This window comes from Lepidochelys kempii, chromosome 3 (genome assembly GCF_965140265.1).
Source record: "Lepidochelys kempii isolate rLepKem1 chromosome 3, rLepKem1.hap2, whole genome shotgun sequence".
Classification (NCBI taxonomy): domain Eukaryota; kingdom Metazoa; phylum Chordata; order Testudines; family Cheloniidae; genus Lepidochelys; species Lepidochelys kempii.
In genome coordinates, this window is record NC_133258.1 from 36,449,683 (window position 1) to 36,466,080 (window position 16,398).

A 16,398-nucleotide genomic window follows, 5' to 3' on the forward strand; every position below is an offset into this window, starting at 1 on the left:
GACCATGATCAGGCCACTTTTTTTTTTTTTTTTTTTTTACTTCTTTTGGATAAGCTAAATAGACTGAGTTTCTTACTGTTTTCCAGACCCTTAATCATCAATCATAGCTCTATTCTGAACCTTTCCCAATTTTGCAACATCCTGTTTGAAGTGTGGACACCAAAACTGGTCATGGAATTCAAATAAGTGTCTCACTAATGTCATATACAGAGGTATTATACCTCCTCCATTGGGTGTTCATGTTCAGTTGGTTATCTAAGTCCTTTTCACTTTTCCTTGTGACTTCAGCCCAGGATACCATCTTCTAAGTATGACCTACATTCTTTGCTCCTAGATGTTGGTCCTTGAAACTGACATGTTCAAACGAGCCAATTTTAGCAAAATGATCCATATCAGTCTGTATAACTGAGCTATCCATAGCATTATTTATCTTTCCACCAATTTTTGTCATCTGCAGATTTCACCAGCAATTACTTTATTTTTTCTGTGAATAGCATTGGGCCAAGAACAGATTCCTGTGTGATCCCAATAGAAACAACCCCATAGGATCATGATTTTCCATTTACAGTTTCTTGCATTACATTATTTTTAAAGATCTATCCATTAACCAGTATGGGATGTACTGATTGTGTACAGTGCTCATTTTATTATCAGAATGTGGTACAAGACATATTCTTTACAGAATGTCCACATAGCCACCTTTATCAACCAAACTTGTAATCTCATCAAAAACTATATTAAATTTGTTTGACAAAACCTATTTTCCATAAAATTGTGTTGGCAATTGGCATAGTTATGCTACCATCCTTTAAGTTTTTACTAATTGCATCATATCAACCTGTTCACGATTTTGCCCAGGATCGATGTCAGCCTAACTGGCCTTTAGTTATGCAAGTCACACATTTACCTTTTAAAAATTGTTACAAAATTTACTTTTCCCCAGTGCTCTGGAAACACCCAGTGTTCTAGGATTTGTTATAAATCAACATTAATCATTCAAAGAGCTCCTTGGCCAATTCTCCTAATATTATTGGGTGTAAGTTATCCACTAGTACTGATTTTAAAATGTTTAATTTTAAAAGTTGTGTTTTATAATCTCCCTAGTTCCTGATAAGAAAATACTTTCTATTCTGTCACTTTAAAATATGACTACATCATCCTGCTTCTTGACAAATACAGAACAGAAATAATTATTGAATATTTCTGTCTTTTCTGCATCATGATTGATAATTTTACCATCCTTTTTGAATATCAGATGGATTTCATTTGTTCCTGATATAGTTAAAGAGTTCCATCTTATTAGCCTTAATCCTACTAGCTGCAGAGTTTCCATTGGTATGTGTAAGTTCCCTTATCAATAGTCGTAATTTCCAATCCCTGATCTGTACTCTTTATAAACTTCCATGTTTTTCTATGATTTATATATTTAATTATTACTTTCTACTTTCACTTCCCCTCTTAACCAAGATATTTTTTAAACCAAAGAAGCCCTCTCACGTGATTGTGGAATTGTGTGTGGATGGGATGGGGGGGAGTGCTTGTTTGTTTTGAGGGGGTCATCTAATAAATTATTCTTAAACAACTCCCAACCTTCATTCACAGTTTTGTATTTAAATGTTTCCTCCCACTCAGTTTTGCTCATGATTTTTTTCAGCTTTCGGAAATTGGCCCTTTTAAAGCACCATATATATATATATATATATATATATATATATATATATATATAGTTGGTTGGGACTACATTCTGTTTGCACATAAATGAAATTAGGTAATAATGACTTGCATCTAGGTGACCAACAATTTTCAATTCAATTTCTCTAAGTTGGTTCCAGTTCGTTTTGTTTGGAAAGTCGTCACCTATAATTTTTAGAAACACCAAGGTTATTTTATTGATAGAAATCCCTGGTGGTAATGCAATTTTCCTTTCTGCACATTAGAGATACATGTTTAAGGAGCTGTTCATCCTGTATCCTTGTTGATTTGGTTGTCTATAACAGATACCCACCAGGACCTTGTCTTGTGATTTCTCAGAAAGAACATTGATCCATAAGCATTCTAGATCGTGTCTTCTGAAAGCAGGTAGTGGTGTCTTTGACGTAGTGTGCTACCTGCATCCACTTCTGCCTATTCCCTGAATACGGTGTATCCAGTGATTTTAACATTCCATGCAGCTAACCAGGTTTCAGCAATACCAGTTATAGTCCATTTCTTTTTGTTAATGAGCATTTCTTGTTAATGACACTAAACTGGGAGGAGTGGTAGATACGCTGGAGGGTAGGGATAGGATACAGAGGGTCCTAGACAAATTAGAGGATTGGGCCAAAAGAAATCTGATGAGGTTCAACAAGGACAAATGCAGAGTCCTGCACTTAGGACGGAAGAATCCAATGCACCGCTACAGACTAGGGACCGAATGGCTCGGCAGCAGTTCTGCAGAAAAGGATCTAGGGGTTACAGTGGACGAGAAGCTGGATATGAGTCAACAGTGTGCTCTTGTTGCCAAGAAGGCCAATGGCATTTTGGGATGTATAAGTAGGGCATTGCCAGCAGATCGAGGGACGTGATCGTTCCCCTCTATTCGACATTGTGAGGCCTCATCTGGAGTACTGTGTCCAGTTTTGGGCCCCACACTACAAGAAGGATGTGGAAAAATTGGAAAGAGTCCAGCGGAGGGCAACAAAAATGATTAGGGGACTGGAACACATGAGTTATGAGGAGAGGCTGAGGGAACTGGGATTGTTTAGTCTGCGGAAGAGAAGAATGAGGGGGGATTTGATAGCTGCTTTCAACTACCTGAAAGGGGGTTCCAAAGATGATGGATCTAGACTGTTCTCAGTGGTAGCTGATCACAGAACAAGGAGTAATGGTCTCAAGTTGCAGTGGGGGAGGTTTAGGTTGGATACTAGGAAAAACTTTTTCACTAGGAGGGTGGTGAAACACTGGAATGCGTTACCTAGGGAGTGGTGGAATCTCCTTCCTTAGATATTCTTAAAGTCAGGCTTGATGATTTAGTTGGGGATTGGTTCTGCTTTGAGCAGGGGGTTGGACTAGATGACCTCCTGAGGTCCCTTCCAACCCTGATATTCTATGATTCTATTTCTAATTTCTCGTGTTTATTTCTCATGCTTCTAACATTGGTAAATAGGGAGTAGAAGAATTTCTTCTTACATCCTTGATGGCTTGGTTATTTACATTCAAGCTACCTTGATTCTATGTATGAGCATATGTATTGTACTTGACCTCTTATTATCTTCCTCCCTAGATGCTAGTTTAAAGTCCTCCCGATTAAAGCTGGTCAGGAATTTTTAAACTATTTTGTAAACTATTAAACTATTTTTTGTCAGAAAATACAACGTTGATAATGACAAGGAGACTCCAGAATACCCAATTGCCTTATGAGTACAGCTCTGAACTGGATGAAGGAGTCCCACGTCCAAGTCCCTATTCTGCCTGATTTGAACCAGGGGCTTGAATATAGGTCTCTGTAATGGGGTGAGACTCACCACTCTGGCACCTCCTGTGGGTTGTCTTGGGATTTAGCTCTGCATGGTAGTGCACCCTCCTTGGGTAGTGCCTCACCACCATCACTCCTGCTCTAGGACACACATCTCTCCAAGGACCGTGGTGTCCTCTTCAGCGACACAGCCCTCTGGCTATGCCAGGGGCAGTGCTCCACTTTCGGGGGACCTGCAGTCCGCTCTTCAGCCACTTCCCTTAGTCGGTGGCTACTGCAGCAAATTGTCTGGCCACTTACCTTTTGGCCCCACCATCTTTTTTATCCTTGCCTCAGGGCCTCAGCCTGCAAATCCCAGCAGCAAGCCAGGAGCTGTCTCCCGCTCACCCGGTTCTGGCTAGCAGTACTGTTCTGTCCAGGGTGCTGGCAGTTCTCTTAGCCCTCCAGAGGCACAGTCCTTCCTCCCTGGGCTCCCAGCAGAGAACTGCCTTCCTCTGCCCTGCAACTCCTTTTTTTTTTATGGGCCTGCTTCGCTCTGATTGGCTGCTCCCTTCAGCCCTTCTCTGATTGGCTGCTTCCAGTGTAGCCTCCTTAGGGCTGCTTTTATCCCCTTTTCTGCCAGTGAGGAGCAACCTAATCACTAGGCTATTTGGCTATGCTGATAAAAACTTTGAAAGACTATGGGGTTCATCCCAGTTCAAAATGGGAAAAATTTTGAAATCTCAAAACTTTTCATAGGACTGGAAAACCATTTCCCACCCAGCTTTACTCCTGACTGTTCTAGTTAATCTGTCATCCAAGCCATGCATCCTCCTTTCTCCAGAGAAGGTGGCCCAATGTTCCATGAAAATGTAAGTACATGTCATGGAATATAACTGTTGTGTAGAAAGTAGGGCTCCTGAGATGAACTCCTTCCTATTCATTAAGGCCAAAATTCTTTCCTTCTATCTCTAACAAAACCTGAGGAAATGGACATTGCTTAGGGATTCTCCAAGAAGCATTGAATTCTGCCCCCAAAGTCATAGATGGCTAGGAAGGCAGGTACATTACTTCTGTGACTGCTCACTTGCTGTAACAGCATCTACAGCTGTTATATACCCCTACATAGGACAGTTGAACATGGTTGTGTGGGCACTCTATCACTCAGTCTGCCTCCTCCCCCTCCACCAGTTCCCATGTCATCAGGTTCCTGCAGTGGGGTGGGATCACAATTTGGTCCTTCAAGCAAAATCTTCCTTTCTGGAGAACTGTGGATGCATGCATAAGTACATTGGCTCTCATTTCAAGTCCTCTTTGGACCTGAGTATTGTGGATCTCACCTATGGACAAATTTGTGGTCCTCCTCTTCAGCTATCAGTGTGGTTAGATATACATGAAGCTGTATCTGGGGTTAGAGATACACATGGATTTCTTGAATGAAGATAGCTAATTTGGTTGGCAAACATGGGCAAACCAACCTCTTCCTTGTCCTGCACCTGAATTTACACAGAATATCATCTTAACTGGGATTACCACTATATGAAGCACATTTATGTCTGTATTATCAGGCTAAGATCGTAACAGCTAATTAAGCAGACTATTCCATGGTTGATTATGCCAGATAATGTTTTCCAAACATTACCACACACAGGCTGCTAGTCAGGTAACTCCATGTCTAGGTCTTTGCAGTATGTTGCTTTCTTGTCAGTAAAGTGAAAAGAATGTGGCACATGTGATGGATTTTTGTGATATGCCAAACAGGCTGTTCCATGCTAGGCATGGAAAAGGTGGTAGCTAGGTTACACGGAACAGTCACAAACACGGCTGTTTTCACTTCAGTGATAGGCATGCCACGTTTATCAAAAATGTGGCCAGAAACCATCCTGTCAAGGCTGGACTTAGAATTTAAGTGAGTTTTCTCCCAAAGGTTTTAGCAACATAGCTGATGACCTCTTTAACTCATCATGCAGGGCCAGAAGCTGGGGAGGGATTGTGTCACCAAATCAATGCATGAATGACACACACACAGTTCTGACGTCTCCCATATGAAATGGAGTTCAGCTGCCTTTGTAGCACTATTTTGCCTTTCCCAGGACCTCACAGAGCATTCTGTAAATGCACATTGTCTTCTCTCTAGCCCTACAGAGATTCCAAAGTTTAGGGCTGAATTCCTAATTCTGACACTTTGCTGCAGAATAAGTACCTAAATTTAAAGAGTCTTTCCTAGGAGAAGGTATTGAACCACATTGCCTGGGACCAGAGGAGCCAACCAGGTGAGGTACAGAGCCTCTGTGAGGATGTCACTTCCCTTCCACAGATCCCAGTTTCTGGGGGGGCTCCAGATCCTAGTCAGTGCAGGAGCAGCCCCCTCCCTGCAGGTAAAATGGATGAAAGGATCCTCACTGAGTTTTTCTGCCCCTGAGTTACTTCCTGTGGGTTTTACCACAGGAGGGGGAGACCTAGCCAACTGTCATGTGCTGATTGGCCTCATCTCAGCCAGAGGCTCAAGCCTATAGAGGCAGAAACAGCCAAAGCAGGGACTGCCGCACTGGCAGGCAGGAGGAGGGAAATGGGGTCCAACTGGACCTACTCTCCCATGCGGCCCTTCTGGACTCACAACTGTGCAGTGGTGACTCCCCCAACTCTAGGGACATTGGGACCCAGGTGATGTCTCCCCTGCCCCTGCCATGTGGGCTTGGGAGACAGCTGCAAAAAGGAGCCAGCCAGAGATTTCATCTGGTAGGGACAGAAGCAGCCAAAGTAGGGGTCTTTAGGTCCTTTGGAGAACTTTCTACAGTTTTGACAGGACTTCCTTTGCCCTGTGCTGGTTGGTTTTTTGATCTAACCCTCTCCCTTCCCGATCCCTCACAGTCTCTTCTTCCTCTCCCCTGTCCTGTCCCCTCCCCCACATCCTTTACATTCAGTGTCCTCTCTCCCTTTCCATTAAGATTATCCTTTCCTAACTAATTCGTCCCCCCGAAAAAATTGTGGAACTACCATCACATTGTTCACTCTGCTTTTGTATTTAGTTTGTAAGCTCTTCACAGTGGCGACTGACTTTTTGTTCTCTGTTTGTACAGTGCCTAGCACAATGGACTCCTAGGTGGTGTGGGAATACAAATAAATAACAATAATCTGCTACAACAATTAGTGGAGTTGGGTGTAAAGGATTAATTGCAAGTTGTATGAGTCTGTGTTTCTGAAGTTTTCGTATTTAAAGGTATTCTTTACTCATATCTAAGCCATTGTGAAAAGATTGTGGGTACAAATCCCTGTGCTTTTGTGTAAGACAGTTGAGACCAGCAATCTCAGCTGTCAATCCAAATATTACCATCAACTGACAACCAATTTTGTATGTGGTCTTTGGAAAACAAACCCCCTAGGGGTTGTCTGCATCCACTTTGGTGCTCCTGATTTCTAAGCTTTGCTTTGTGACCTTTACAATAGCACTCCTATATGTGTGGACCTACCTGGGTCTCAGTACCCAGTGTCTCTACATCTCAGGTGGCTGCTGCACCAGACTTTGCACCTAAGGGATGGAATATATTTTTCCTGTTATGGCCTTTGTTTCAACAAATTCCAGTAAGATCTGTATTTGTGACCAAGAGGATTAAATCGACTCTTAGACTGGACTGAGTGCCCTTTTGAAGACCCGTTGGGACCAATGCAGATGTATTGGATCAGATGCTATTTGGAGCATGGAGGGATTAGGAGAAGCCACACAAGCATATTGAAACTTGTATAGGTCACTGTTTATGCTTCCAGCTAAGATCTGATGGGAAACCCTTTATCTGACCAGTAAAGACATAAGAGTGCCAGAATATTTACTATCACATAATTCGTCACCCCAGATGGGAGTCCTGTTTATAAAATGAAGAGGCAGATATAGCCACATTCAGTAATTAAGCACTTTATTTAGACTTGATAGTATTTACCTAATCAATGGGATACATCAAGAAAAGACCAAAATCCATATTAAATAGTTGTTTGCGATGTTGTAGATGTGTTGGTCCCAGGTTATAAGAGAGACATGGTGGTGAGGTATTATCTTTCATTGAACCAGCTTCTGTTGGTGGAAGATACAATCTTTTGAGCTTCACAGACCTGAAGAACTCTGTGTAGTTCAAAAGCTTGTATCTTCCACCAACATAAATTGGTCCAATGAAAGGTATTACCTTACTTACATTGTCCCTCTCATATTAAATAGTACCATGCAGACCTATGTACCCCAATCATGTCTCTTTGTTCCCATCTCATTCTCTTTTCCTTTCTCTTATTCCCTGACTATTTATCCACTCTAAAGCCACCTGTAATAAGGCAACCTATGAAATGGGGCTACTTGACCTTAGTTTCAAACTATATAGAAATGTATTATACCCTTGTTGCAAAAAATATATCCAAGTAACCTGGGTTTCCGGTCAAGAAAATCCTTTCAAAAATAGAGGACATTTATGGCTTTTACAGTTTTACAAAATCTATTATGAAAGAGGGCATGCAAGCAGACTGATTAAAGCAAAAATCAACATGCAATTTCTGTTTTTAAACAAATATAGGGATCCTAAAAATCCTTTCTGAGGTACAATTTCCCTTACAGGATAAAATGGAATTAAAATATTGCCAATAAATTGTGTGAGAGACTGTATCAGTCTGTGCATTGATAGTCTGTGCATGCAGGATAAGAACATTGACTGCCTGCTAATCTATTCCCAGATGGAGGTGGATGCAGACGAGAAGCGCCATCGCACACGCTCCAAAGGTGTTCGAGGTACGTCTCTTGCTTCAGTAAATCACTCAAGGCCCCCATTCAGGGTGACCTTCATCCTCCAGAATCTCTTTGCACGATTCATTCTGACCCTTGCTTTTATACAATCTTTTTGGTAATTTTCTGTAGAAGGAGGGTACTTGTAATAGATGATAAATTTTTATATATTTTCCATCTCTCTGCAGTTCCCGTGGAACCAGCCATACAAGAGCTGTTCAGGTTAGTGCTCTGAGTGTAAAATGTATCCCCATTAGCAATTTAGAAAATTCATGCCTTTTAATGGGTATAATGCACTTTCAAGTTCATTGGTGGTTTGCTCATGCCCTGCTGCACTGATGAAATTAATTCCCCTGAGACTTGCTAATAAAAAGCATCCCCTCTTTTTTTCCCTTCAGTTATTTGATTTCTCTCTTTCTGTCTTTGTTGCCCTCCATCTCTGTAATATCTACTGCCTGCTTTTAGTATCATCTTCCTGCAGCATACCGGCACCTATATAATTAATTCTTTCCTTTTTGCAGCTGTCCTACTCCTGGTTGTGATGGCAGTGGTCATGTTAGTGGCAAATATGCAAGACACAGAAGGTAATATCTGTAATTTTTTGTATATAGTGAAGAGATTTGATAAGCAAGTTATCTGACTTGACCTTGCTAACGACCCAATCAATGATAAAAAATAGGGATTGGATATTCTAGAAGCCATTCAGTTTCATACATTTTTTCTTTTCTCTTTCTTTTTTTCCAACTACTTTCTATCGTTTAGATATATCATTTATTAGGATGCTCAAAATATTTAAAAATGTGATCACATTTAAGCACAATGTAAATTAAAAACTAAAACTATCCAAATGAGGACATGTCCCAAACTCTCTTAGCCAACTTACCACAATTCTATATGCATCCTAATCACATAGGTGGTAATCTTGAATGTCTTGCAAAATCTATCACATTGTTTTGCTGAGAACACTTGTTTCTGCTTCCCATCTTCTCTCAGTGTTTGTATGCAGTTCTGTAGTTCATGTGTGGCAAATTAAAATTTGACCTTATTGACATTTTGGTGCCAGCGTGACTTCTATCATTTAATGTAGTTCATAACTGGAACGAAAGCATAAGCTTTTGAGTACAGAGAGTTCAATGATGAGGTTAGATTCAAAGGGCAAAGTCTAGGACAGATCCATGATAATGAGACTTTGAAATTCAGATGATTATACTCTAGTCGTAAATACTGTTACTTCAGCTCCTAAACTGTGAGTAGAGAGATCTCCAGAAGGAGGATGTGTTTAGCTATTAATTGCTAATAATACATCAAGGCAGGATTGCATTATGTATACTTATGTCTGAAAGTCGTCTAGAATATAACCTTTACATTTCTATGTTTGCAGTGTAAATGTTCAAAATAGCATGTGGAGCATGCAGATAAACAACTTTGGTTGCTTCTGCAGTTTGTTCAAGCATTTCTTGTACAATATTGTGAAAATTTACCCGTTAGTACATAAGCTTTTGAATTTTTCTTATATATGGAGTACATTTTATTTAACTTGTTTCATATGACAACCAATGTAGAAGACAAAATGGCTGACATTTTGGCCCTCTTTCGATTGAACTGGAACAAGTTATTTAATCTAGCATGAAATTGTTCTAAACTTTTGTATTTTTTCATTATTGATTTTTGTAAATAGTATTGTTGTCAGATTATAACGAAACTATTGCTATTTAAAGAATAAACATTTCATGCGAAATTCAGTGGCCATTTTGTAATAAATCACATATATTCACTAGGGATTAAACTAAAATAACTAATTCACTTTTTGAACCACAGGTATAAGGTAGATGTATAAATCTACTCTACTATCTGAGTTTCTTTTCAAAGACATATAAGTCCACAGTTAAGTCCACACAAATATTTTTTTAAAAATTAAATTATAAAAGTGATAAACATGTAAAAATTCTTTTGAATGCTGTTTTAAAGGAAAAGTTAACCATTTTGGTTTCTTTATTAGCATATTCAAATTTCTTGCTCTAATCATGTTGTTGTCCATAAAAGTAAAGGTGGCTTCATTTTTGTATTTCTATCAGAGATATGAATAATTTAGCAGAAATATTAAAAATCACATTCCTTAAGACTATTTAGGACTTCCAGTTTCAAAACGTATCATTCTTTTGTTCATTTTCTTCATATAAATACAAGTCTCATCAGCAATTAATGAATGGCACCAACCCCCTTTTTTTTCTTCTTCAGAAATTCCATGAATAGTCAACAGTTAAATGATAAAGTTATAATGTCCTCCACAGGAAATAAACGATACAAAAATTAATTGAGTGCACTTCTTTGCATTTCATGCGATTTGGATTCAGTTTTCCAAAAACATGTTTCCTGAAATCAAACTAAGGAAACAATTTCCAAATGACATTTTGTTTGAACAGAACAGTCACAGCAGTCTCTTCTGAATTGCTGTACCTCTGTGTGCGCGTGTGTGTGTTTGTGTGTGGTGTGTGTACGTACACTATGATCCTTTTTCAGATGGGAAGCACAGGGAATAGCTGTAAAGTTGGACAAGATTAGGTGCAGTTTAGAAATATTAATTCTGGATTTTGCTTCCTTGACATGATTCTGGTGTGTCAATATAAGAACAGACTGAATCTCAGAGTTGCTAATTAAATGAATTTTTTGTGGAGGACTCACAAAGCAGAAAAATTGGAAACATATTGAAACCTCTTTTTTCTGCTTGCTAAAGAATGTCTCTTCTTTTTTAACACCGTGACTGTCAATCCACTACTCAGATTATATGCAACTAGCAGATCTCCTATTAATTTGATTAGGAACCATTTTTTGTTGGGGTTCACTACATGATTTCTGGTTCAGAAAAGATTGGTTTTCAATTATTGTATCAAATCTTATTAATAAATAATTTAAAATAATTTTGAAAATATTTTTCTTGTTTCAAACTCCCCCACCCCCCCTCCACACACACACCTAATCTTGGTTGTTATCAGGGACAGGGGGATAAAATAAACATTTTATGTAAAAGAAAATTAAAAGTCTAAAAATTCCAGATGTGTGTTCAAGACGTTTATATATCTCCAGTGAAACATAACTCAATTTCATTTAGCCTCACAGAACAGAGTTTAATAAGGTTATGACCTTTTTATTCACAATAACAGACCAGCTCTTTATTATGAATGAAAGGTGTTTGCTTCCGCTCGGAAATTGTTTAGCAGTTCTCCAGAATTTTGTAATTTTTTTTTTCTTCCTGGGATCTCTTGAGTTCTTTGGGATTTGTGACCTTTTTTCTTAACAAACACACTATGACATAATTTTATCCAGCTTCACATGGTGTCTATCACTCTGATATATTTAATTTAAACTCACAAAGTAAATACATACAAATGTAAGACAAATCTTTGGGCTGACACGTCATTATTTTGGTGGGAACATAGCAGGTGGTAGGGAAAGCAATGTTTATAGCTTTAGCTTTTCTGGGTTTAAATCCCTCAAGATGTCTTATATCCCTGATTTTCTTTTAATAATAATAATAAAAAAACCCCAATCTCTATAAATATAGGCTCCTATCCTGCAATTGTGTCATCACAAGTTAAACCAGAACATCTGGGGAGGGGGTAGGAAAAAACAAGGGGAAATAGGCTACCTTGCATAGTATCCTATTTGCAAATGAATTCCAATTCAGCAGTTTCTCGCTGGAGTCTGGATTTGAAGTTTTTTGTATTAAGATAGCGACCTTCATGTTTGTGATTGCGTGACCAGAGAGATTGAAGTGTTCTCCGACTGGTTTATGAATGTTATAATTCTTGACATCTGATTTGTGTCCATTTATTCTTTTACGTAGAGACTGTCCAGTTTCACCAATGTAAATGGCAGAGGGGCATTGCTGGCACATGATGGCATATATCACATTGGTGGATGTGCAGGTGAACGAGCCTCTGATAGTGTGGCTGATGTTATTAGGCCCTGTGATGGTGTCCCCTGAATAGATATGTGGGCACAGTTGGCAACGGGCTTTGTTGCAAGGATAAGTTCCTGGGTTAGTGGTTCTGTTGTGTGGTATGTGGTTGTTGGTGAGTATTTGCTTCAGGTTGCGGGGCTGTCTGTAGGCAAGGACTGGCCTGTCTCCCAAGATTTGTGACACTAGCCGTCACCTTCAGCCCCCAACTAAAACCCCTCCAACGCATTATTAAGGATCTACAACCTATCCTAAAGGATGACCCAACACTCTCACAAATCTTGGGAGACAGGCCAGTCCTTGCCTACAGACAGCCCCCCAACCTGAAGCAAATACTCACCAACAACCACATACCACACAACAGACCCACTAACCCAGGAACTTATCCTTGCAACAAAGCCCGTTGCCAATTGTGCCAACATATCTATTCAGGGGACACCATCACAGGGCCTAATAACATCAGCCACACTATCAGAGGCTCGTTCACCTGCACATCCACCAATGTGATATATGCCATCATGTCCCTGCAATGCCCCTCTGCCATTTACATTGGTCAAACTGGACAGTCTCTACGTAAAAGAATAAATGGACACAAATCAGATGTCAAGAATTATAACATTCATAAACCAGTCGGAGAACACTTCAATCTCTCTGGTCACGCAATCACAGACATGAAGGTCGCTATCTTAAAACAAAAAAACTTCAAATCCAGACTCCAGCGAGAAACTGCTGAATTGGAAAAAGAAAAGGAGGACTTGTGGCACCTTAGAGACTAACCAATTTATTAGAGCATAAGCTTTCGTGAGCTACAGCTAAGCTGTAGCTCACGAAAGCTTATGCTCTAATAAATTGGTTAGTCTCTAAGGTGCCACAAGTCCTCCTTTTCTTTTTGCGAATACAGACTAACACGGCTGTTACTCTGAAACCTGCTGATTTGGAATTCATTTGCAAATTGGATACTATTAATTTAGGCTTAAATAGAGACTGGGAGTGGCTAAGTCATTATGCAAGGTAGCCTATTTCCCCTTGTTTTTTCCTACCCCCCCCCCCCAGATGTTCTGGTTTAACTTGGATTGAAACTTGGAGAGTGTTCAGTTTGGATGAGCTATTACCAGCAGGAGAGTGAGTTTGTGTGTGTATGGGGGTGGGGGGGGGTGTGAGAAAACCTGGATTTGTGCTGGAAATGGCCCACCTTGATTATCATGCACATTGTAGGGAGAGTGGTCACTTTGGATGAGCTATTACCAGCAGGATAGTGAGTTTGTGTGTGTGGTTTTTGGGAGGGGGGTGAGGGGGTGAGAGAACCTGGATTTGTGCAGGAAATGGCCCAACTTGATTATCATGCACATTGTGTAAAGAGTTGTCACTTTGGATGGGCTATCACCAGCAGGAGAGTGAATTTGTGTGGGGGGGTGGAGGGTGAGAAAACCTGGATTTGTGCTGGAAACGGCCCAACCTGATGATCACTTTAGATAAGCTATTACCAGCAGGACAGTGGGGTGGGAGGAGGTATTGTTTCATATTCTCTGTGTGTATATAAAGTCTGCTGCAGTTTCCACGGTATGCATCCGATGAAGTGAGCTGTAGCTCACGAAAGCTTATGCTCAAATAAATTGGTTAGTCTCTAAGGTGCCACAAGTCCTCCTTTTCTTTTTGCGAATACAGACTAACACGGCTGTTACTCTGAAATGTAATAAGAGGCAGTTCCTATCTTGAAGAGTTTACAGTCTGAGGTTCTGGTACTGCAAAGACTTATGCATGTGTTTAACGCTACATATCATTGAAGCCACTGAGATTACTCACAGTGCATGAAGTTGAACATGTGAATAAACCTTTGCAGTATCAGGCACTACAAAATGACAAGACAGACAGTGAGTGGGAGCGGAAACAAAGGCATAGAGCAGGGGTGGCCAAACTGGCATACAAGCCACATGTGGCTCTTTTACTGTTAAAGTGCAGCTCATGGAGCCACCCCTGACCCCAGGGTAGGGGCTTCTGCCCAGCAGGGACAGCAGGTCTCGGGGCTTCAGCCCCATGAGCCGCACCTGCGGGGACTCAGGGCTTCAGCAGGAACGGGGATGAAGCCCCAAGAACCTGCAGGTGCCTCCCACAGGGCAGAAGCCCTGAGCCCCGGCTGGTGTGCCCCAATTCTTGAACTTCTGAAGATTGTCATATGCGGCTCAGAAGGGCAGTAGGTTTGGCCACCCTGGCATAGAGAGTCGAAGTGACTTGCTCAAGGTCACACAGCAAGTCAGTGGCAGAGCTAGGAATAAAACTCAAGGTTTTTGAGTTCCAGTCCAAAAACTATCCACTGGTTCATGCTGCCTGGATTTCTTTCTTGGCAAGTATTTACTTGATACCCCTCAGATCCACTGTGGACTGTTGTTTAACCACACATGGTAATTAGATACTCTGAAAAATTATGAATTATTTGTCGATATAATAGTGACTTCAGGGAGTGGCTATGGGTCCTGATTCTGCAAATGCTTTTGCTTGTGAGTAGTCAAACTGAATATAATGGAACCACTCACACTGGTAAACGTAAACTACTCACACCGGTAAAGTATCTCACGTGTGATTGTTAGCTAAATACCTGAAGACATCCCTGGGTTTGATCCTGCTTCCATTAAAATAAATGGGAATTTTACCATTGATTTTAATGCAAACAGGATCCAGCCCTTATATATACAACAATAAATGAAACGGCATGAGTTCAAATTCTTCTCTTCATTATGCAGGCACATCACCTGTGTAACTGAGAGCAAACTGTGGCCACTGTTACTTCTCCAGTAGATGTAAATGGCAGTTTTGGAAATATTAAAGCCTACTGTGTTTCTATGGATTTTGAATTTTGTATTAAAATGCACATGATTTATGCAAAAGATGGATATGGTCTATCATATAAATATGTATTTAGACACATCATAAAACTCTTAACTAGATTCCATTAAAAATATAGTGAGTCCGAGCAACGGCCTATTTTTAAAACCTCCATAACATGGTTGCTTAATTCCCTCCCCCCCTTGAATAACAGAAGCAATTAGGTTCTATTATGGACTAATCACTTGCCAAATACCACATGCTTCAAAATGAAAACCATTTTTAACAAATATGAGAAGAAAACAATTTTAAACTGGTAGAGCAGTAATTTTTTTTATATGTATAACTGCAAACAGCTGAAACTGTTGTATGGGAAATTGGGAAGGGGAAAAAAACATTCCTAGTCTAAGACCATGCAAATTAAGTTTCAGTGCAGAATGAATTTTTAAGGCTGAATCATAAATCCTTCAGATTTAAAATGGAAATATTGATGGATCCCTAACGGTGTGTTGCAGTGTGATTGCTGAAAAATTAGAATGTGGCTGAAATAAACAGAACAAACCCAAACGTTTCATCCAGACAGGAATCCTTTGTGCTCTTTGTTAAGTTCATGTTGGAAGTATAGGGCTTCCCTCTGCCCCATTTTTCTCCATGTAACATTAAGGAAGCCTTTTTCAGAAGCAAACAAGTATCACAAAAGTGAGGAGAGGAGACACAAATAATGTTTGGATCTATAATATATGACTAATCACCAACTCTATAAAAGTATTTTGCTTTGTGACTACCCACCAAAGTATTACTTGATATTAACTTATGTTTATTGTCTTTCTGTACTGTCGCTGGTCCTTTCATCTATGAAATTGTACAAATAGACATGTTGTGATCATTTTAATTTTTGAAGGATGAGATCTGTTCCTTAAAACAGAAGATTTGTTGTTAAAAAATGCACATTCTTTACAATAAGCCATGCTCTCTTGATTAAAAAAAAATCACGCTATTATTGTTTTGGTATTATATATTCTGTTTTAGTCCTGCCCATTTTAGAACAGACTGAGAAAAATAATTCAAACTCCAAACTTGAAAATTAAAAGACTCAAATATCTCTCTATTAGAAAATTATTGAATTTTCTCTGGCTTGTTGTGCCATATTTCTTATTCAAATTTTTTCATTTCATATACCTTTTCACCCACTAGTTTGATTGCCATGGCTGCAGCCGTGGGTGAATAATTGCCTGTCTTCACAGGAGCATGTTCTGGAGCTAAAGTCGAGTGCTTGCTTCCTGATGTATGCCTCATTTGGATTCTGCCGACAGCCTAGGGGCTGTATTATTCATGCCTTGACAGATAGCACTCACTAAAAGCATTGGAACAGGGCCAGGTACTGGCAGAGAGATAGCAGAGCATTGCAACTTGCAACTGAGAGGAGCA

At 40.0% G+C, this 16,398-nt stretch overlaps 1 protein-coding gene across 23 annotated transcripts in view; it reads left to right on the forward strand.

Moving 5' to 3' along the window:
* The window catches only part of MYT1L (myelin transcription factor 1 like), a 380,247-nt gene that overhangs the window by 216,904 nt on the left and 146,945 nt on the right, over positions 1 to 16,398 (forward strand). For 22 of the 23 annotated variants that reach the window (XR_012157935.1, XR_012157936.1, XM_073336127.1 and 19 more), the window contains 3 exons: positions 8,144 to 8,198; positions 8,381 to 8,414; positions 8,714 to 8,776. The exons of the other annotated variant lie outside the window; for it this stretch is intronic. Coding sequence is in view for 20 of the 22 variants with exons in the window: in XM_073336127.1 (XP_073192228.1) it covers positions 8,144 to 8,198; positions 8,381 to 8,414; positions 8,714 to 8,776 (152 nt within the window). In the remaining 2 variants the exon portion in view is untranslated. The remainder of the gene's footprint in view (positions 1 to 8,143; positions 8,199 to 8,380; positions 8,415 to 8,713; positions 8,777 to 16,398) is intronic. 23 annotated transcript variants of the gene reach the window in all.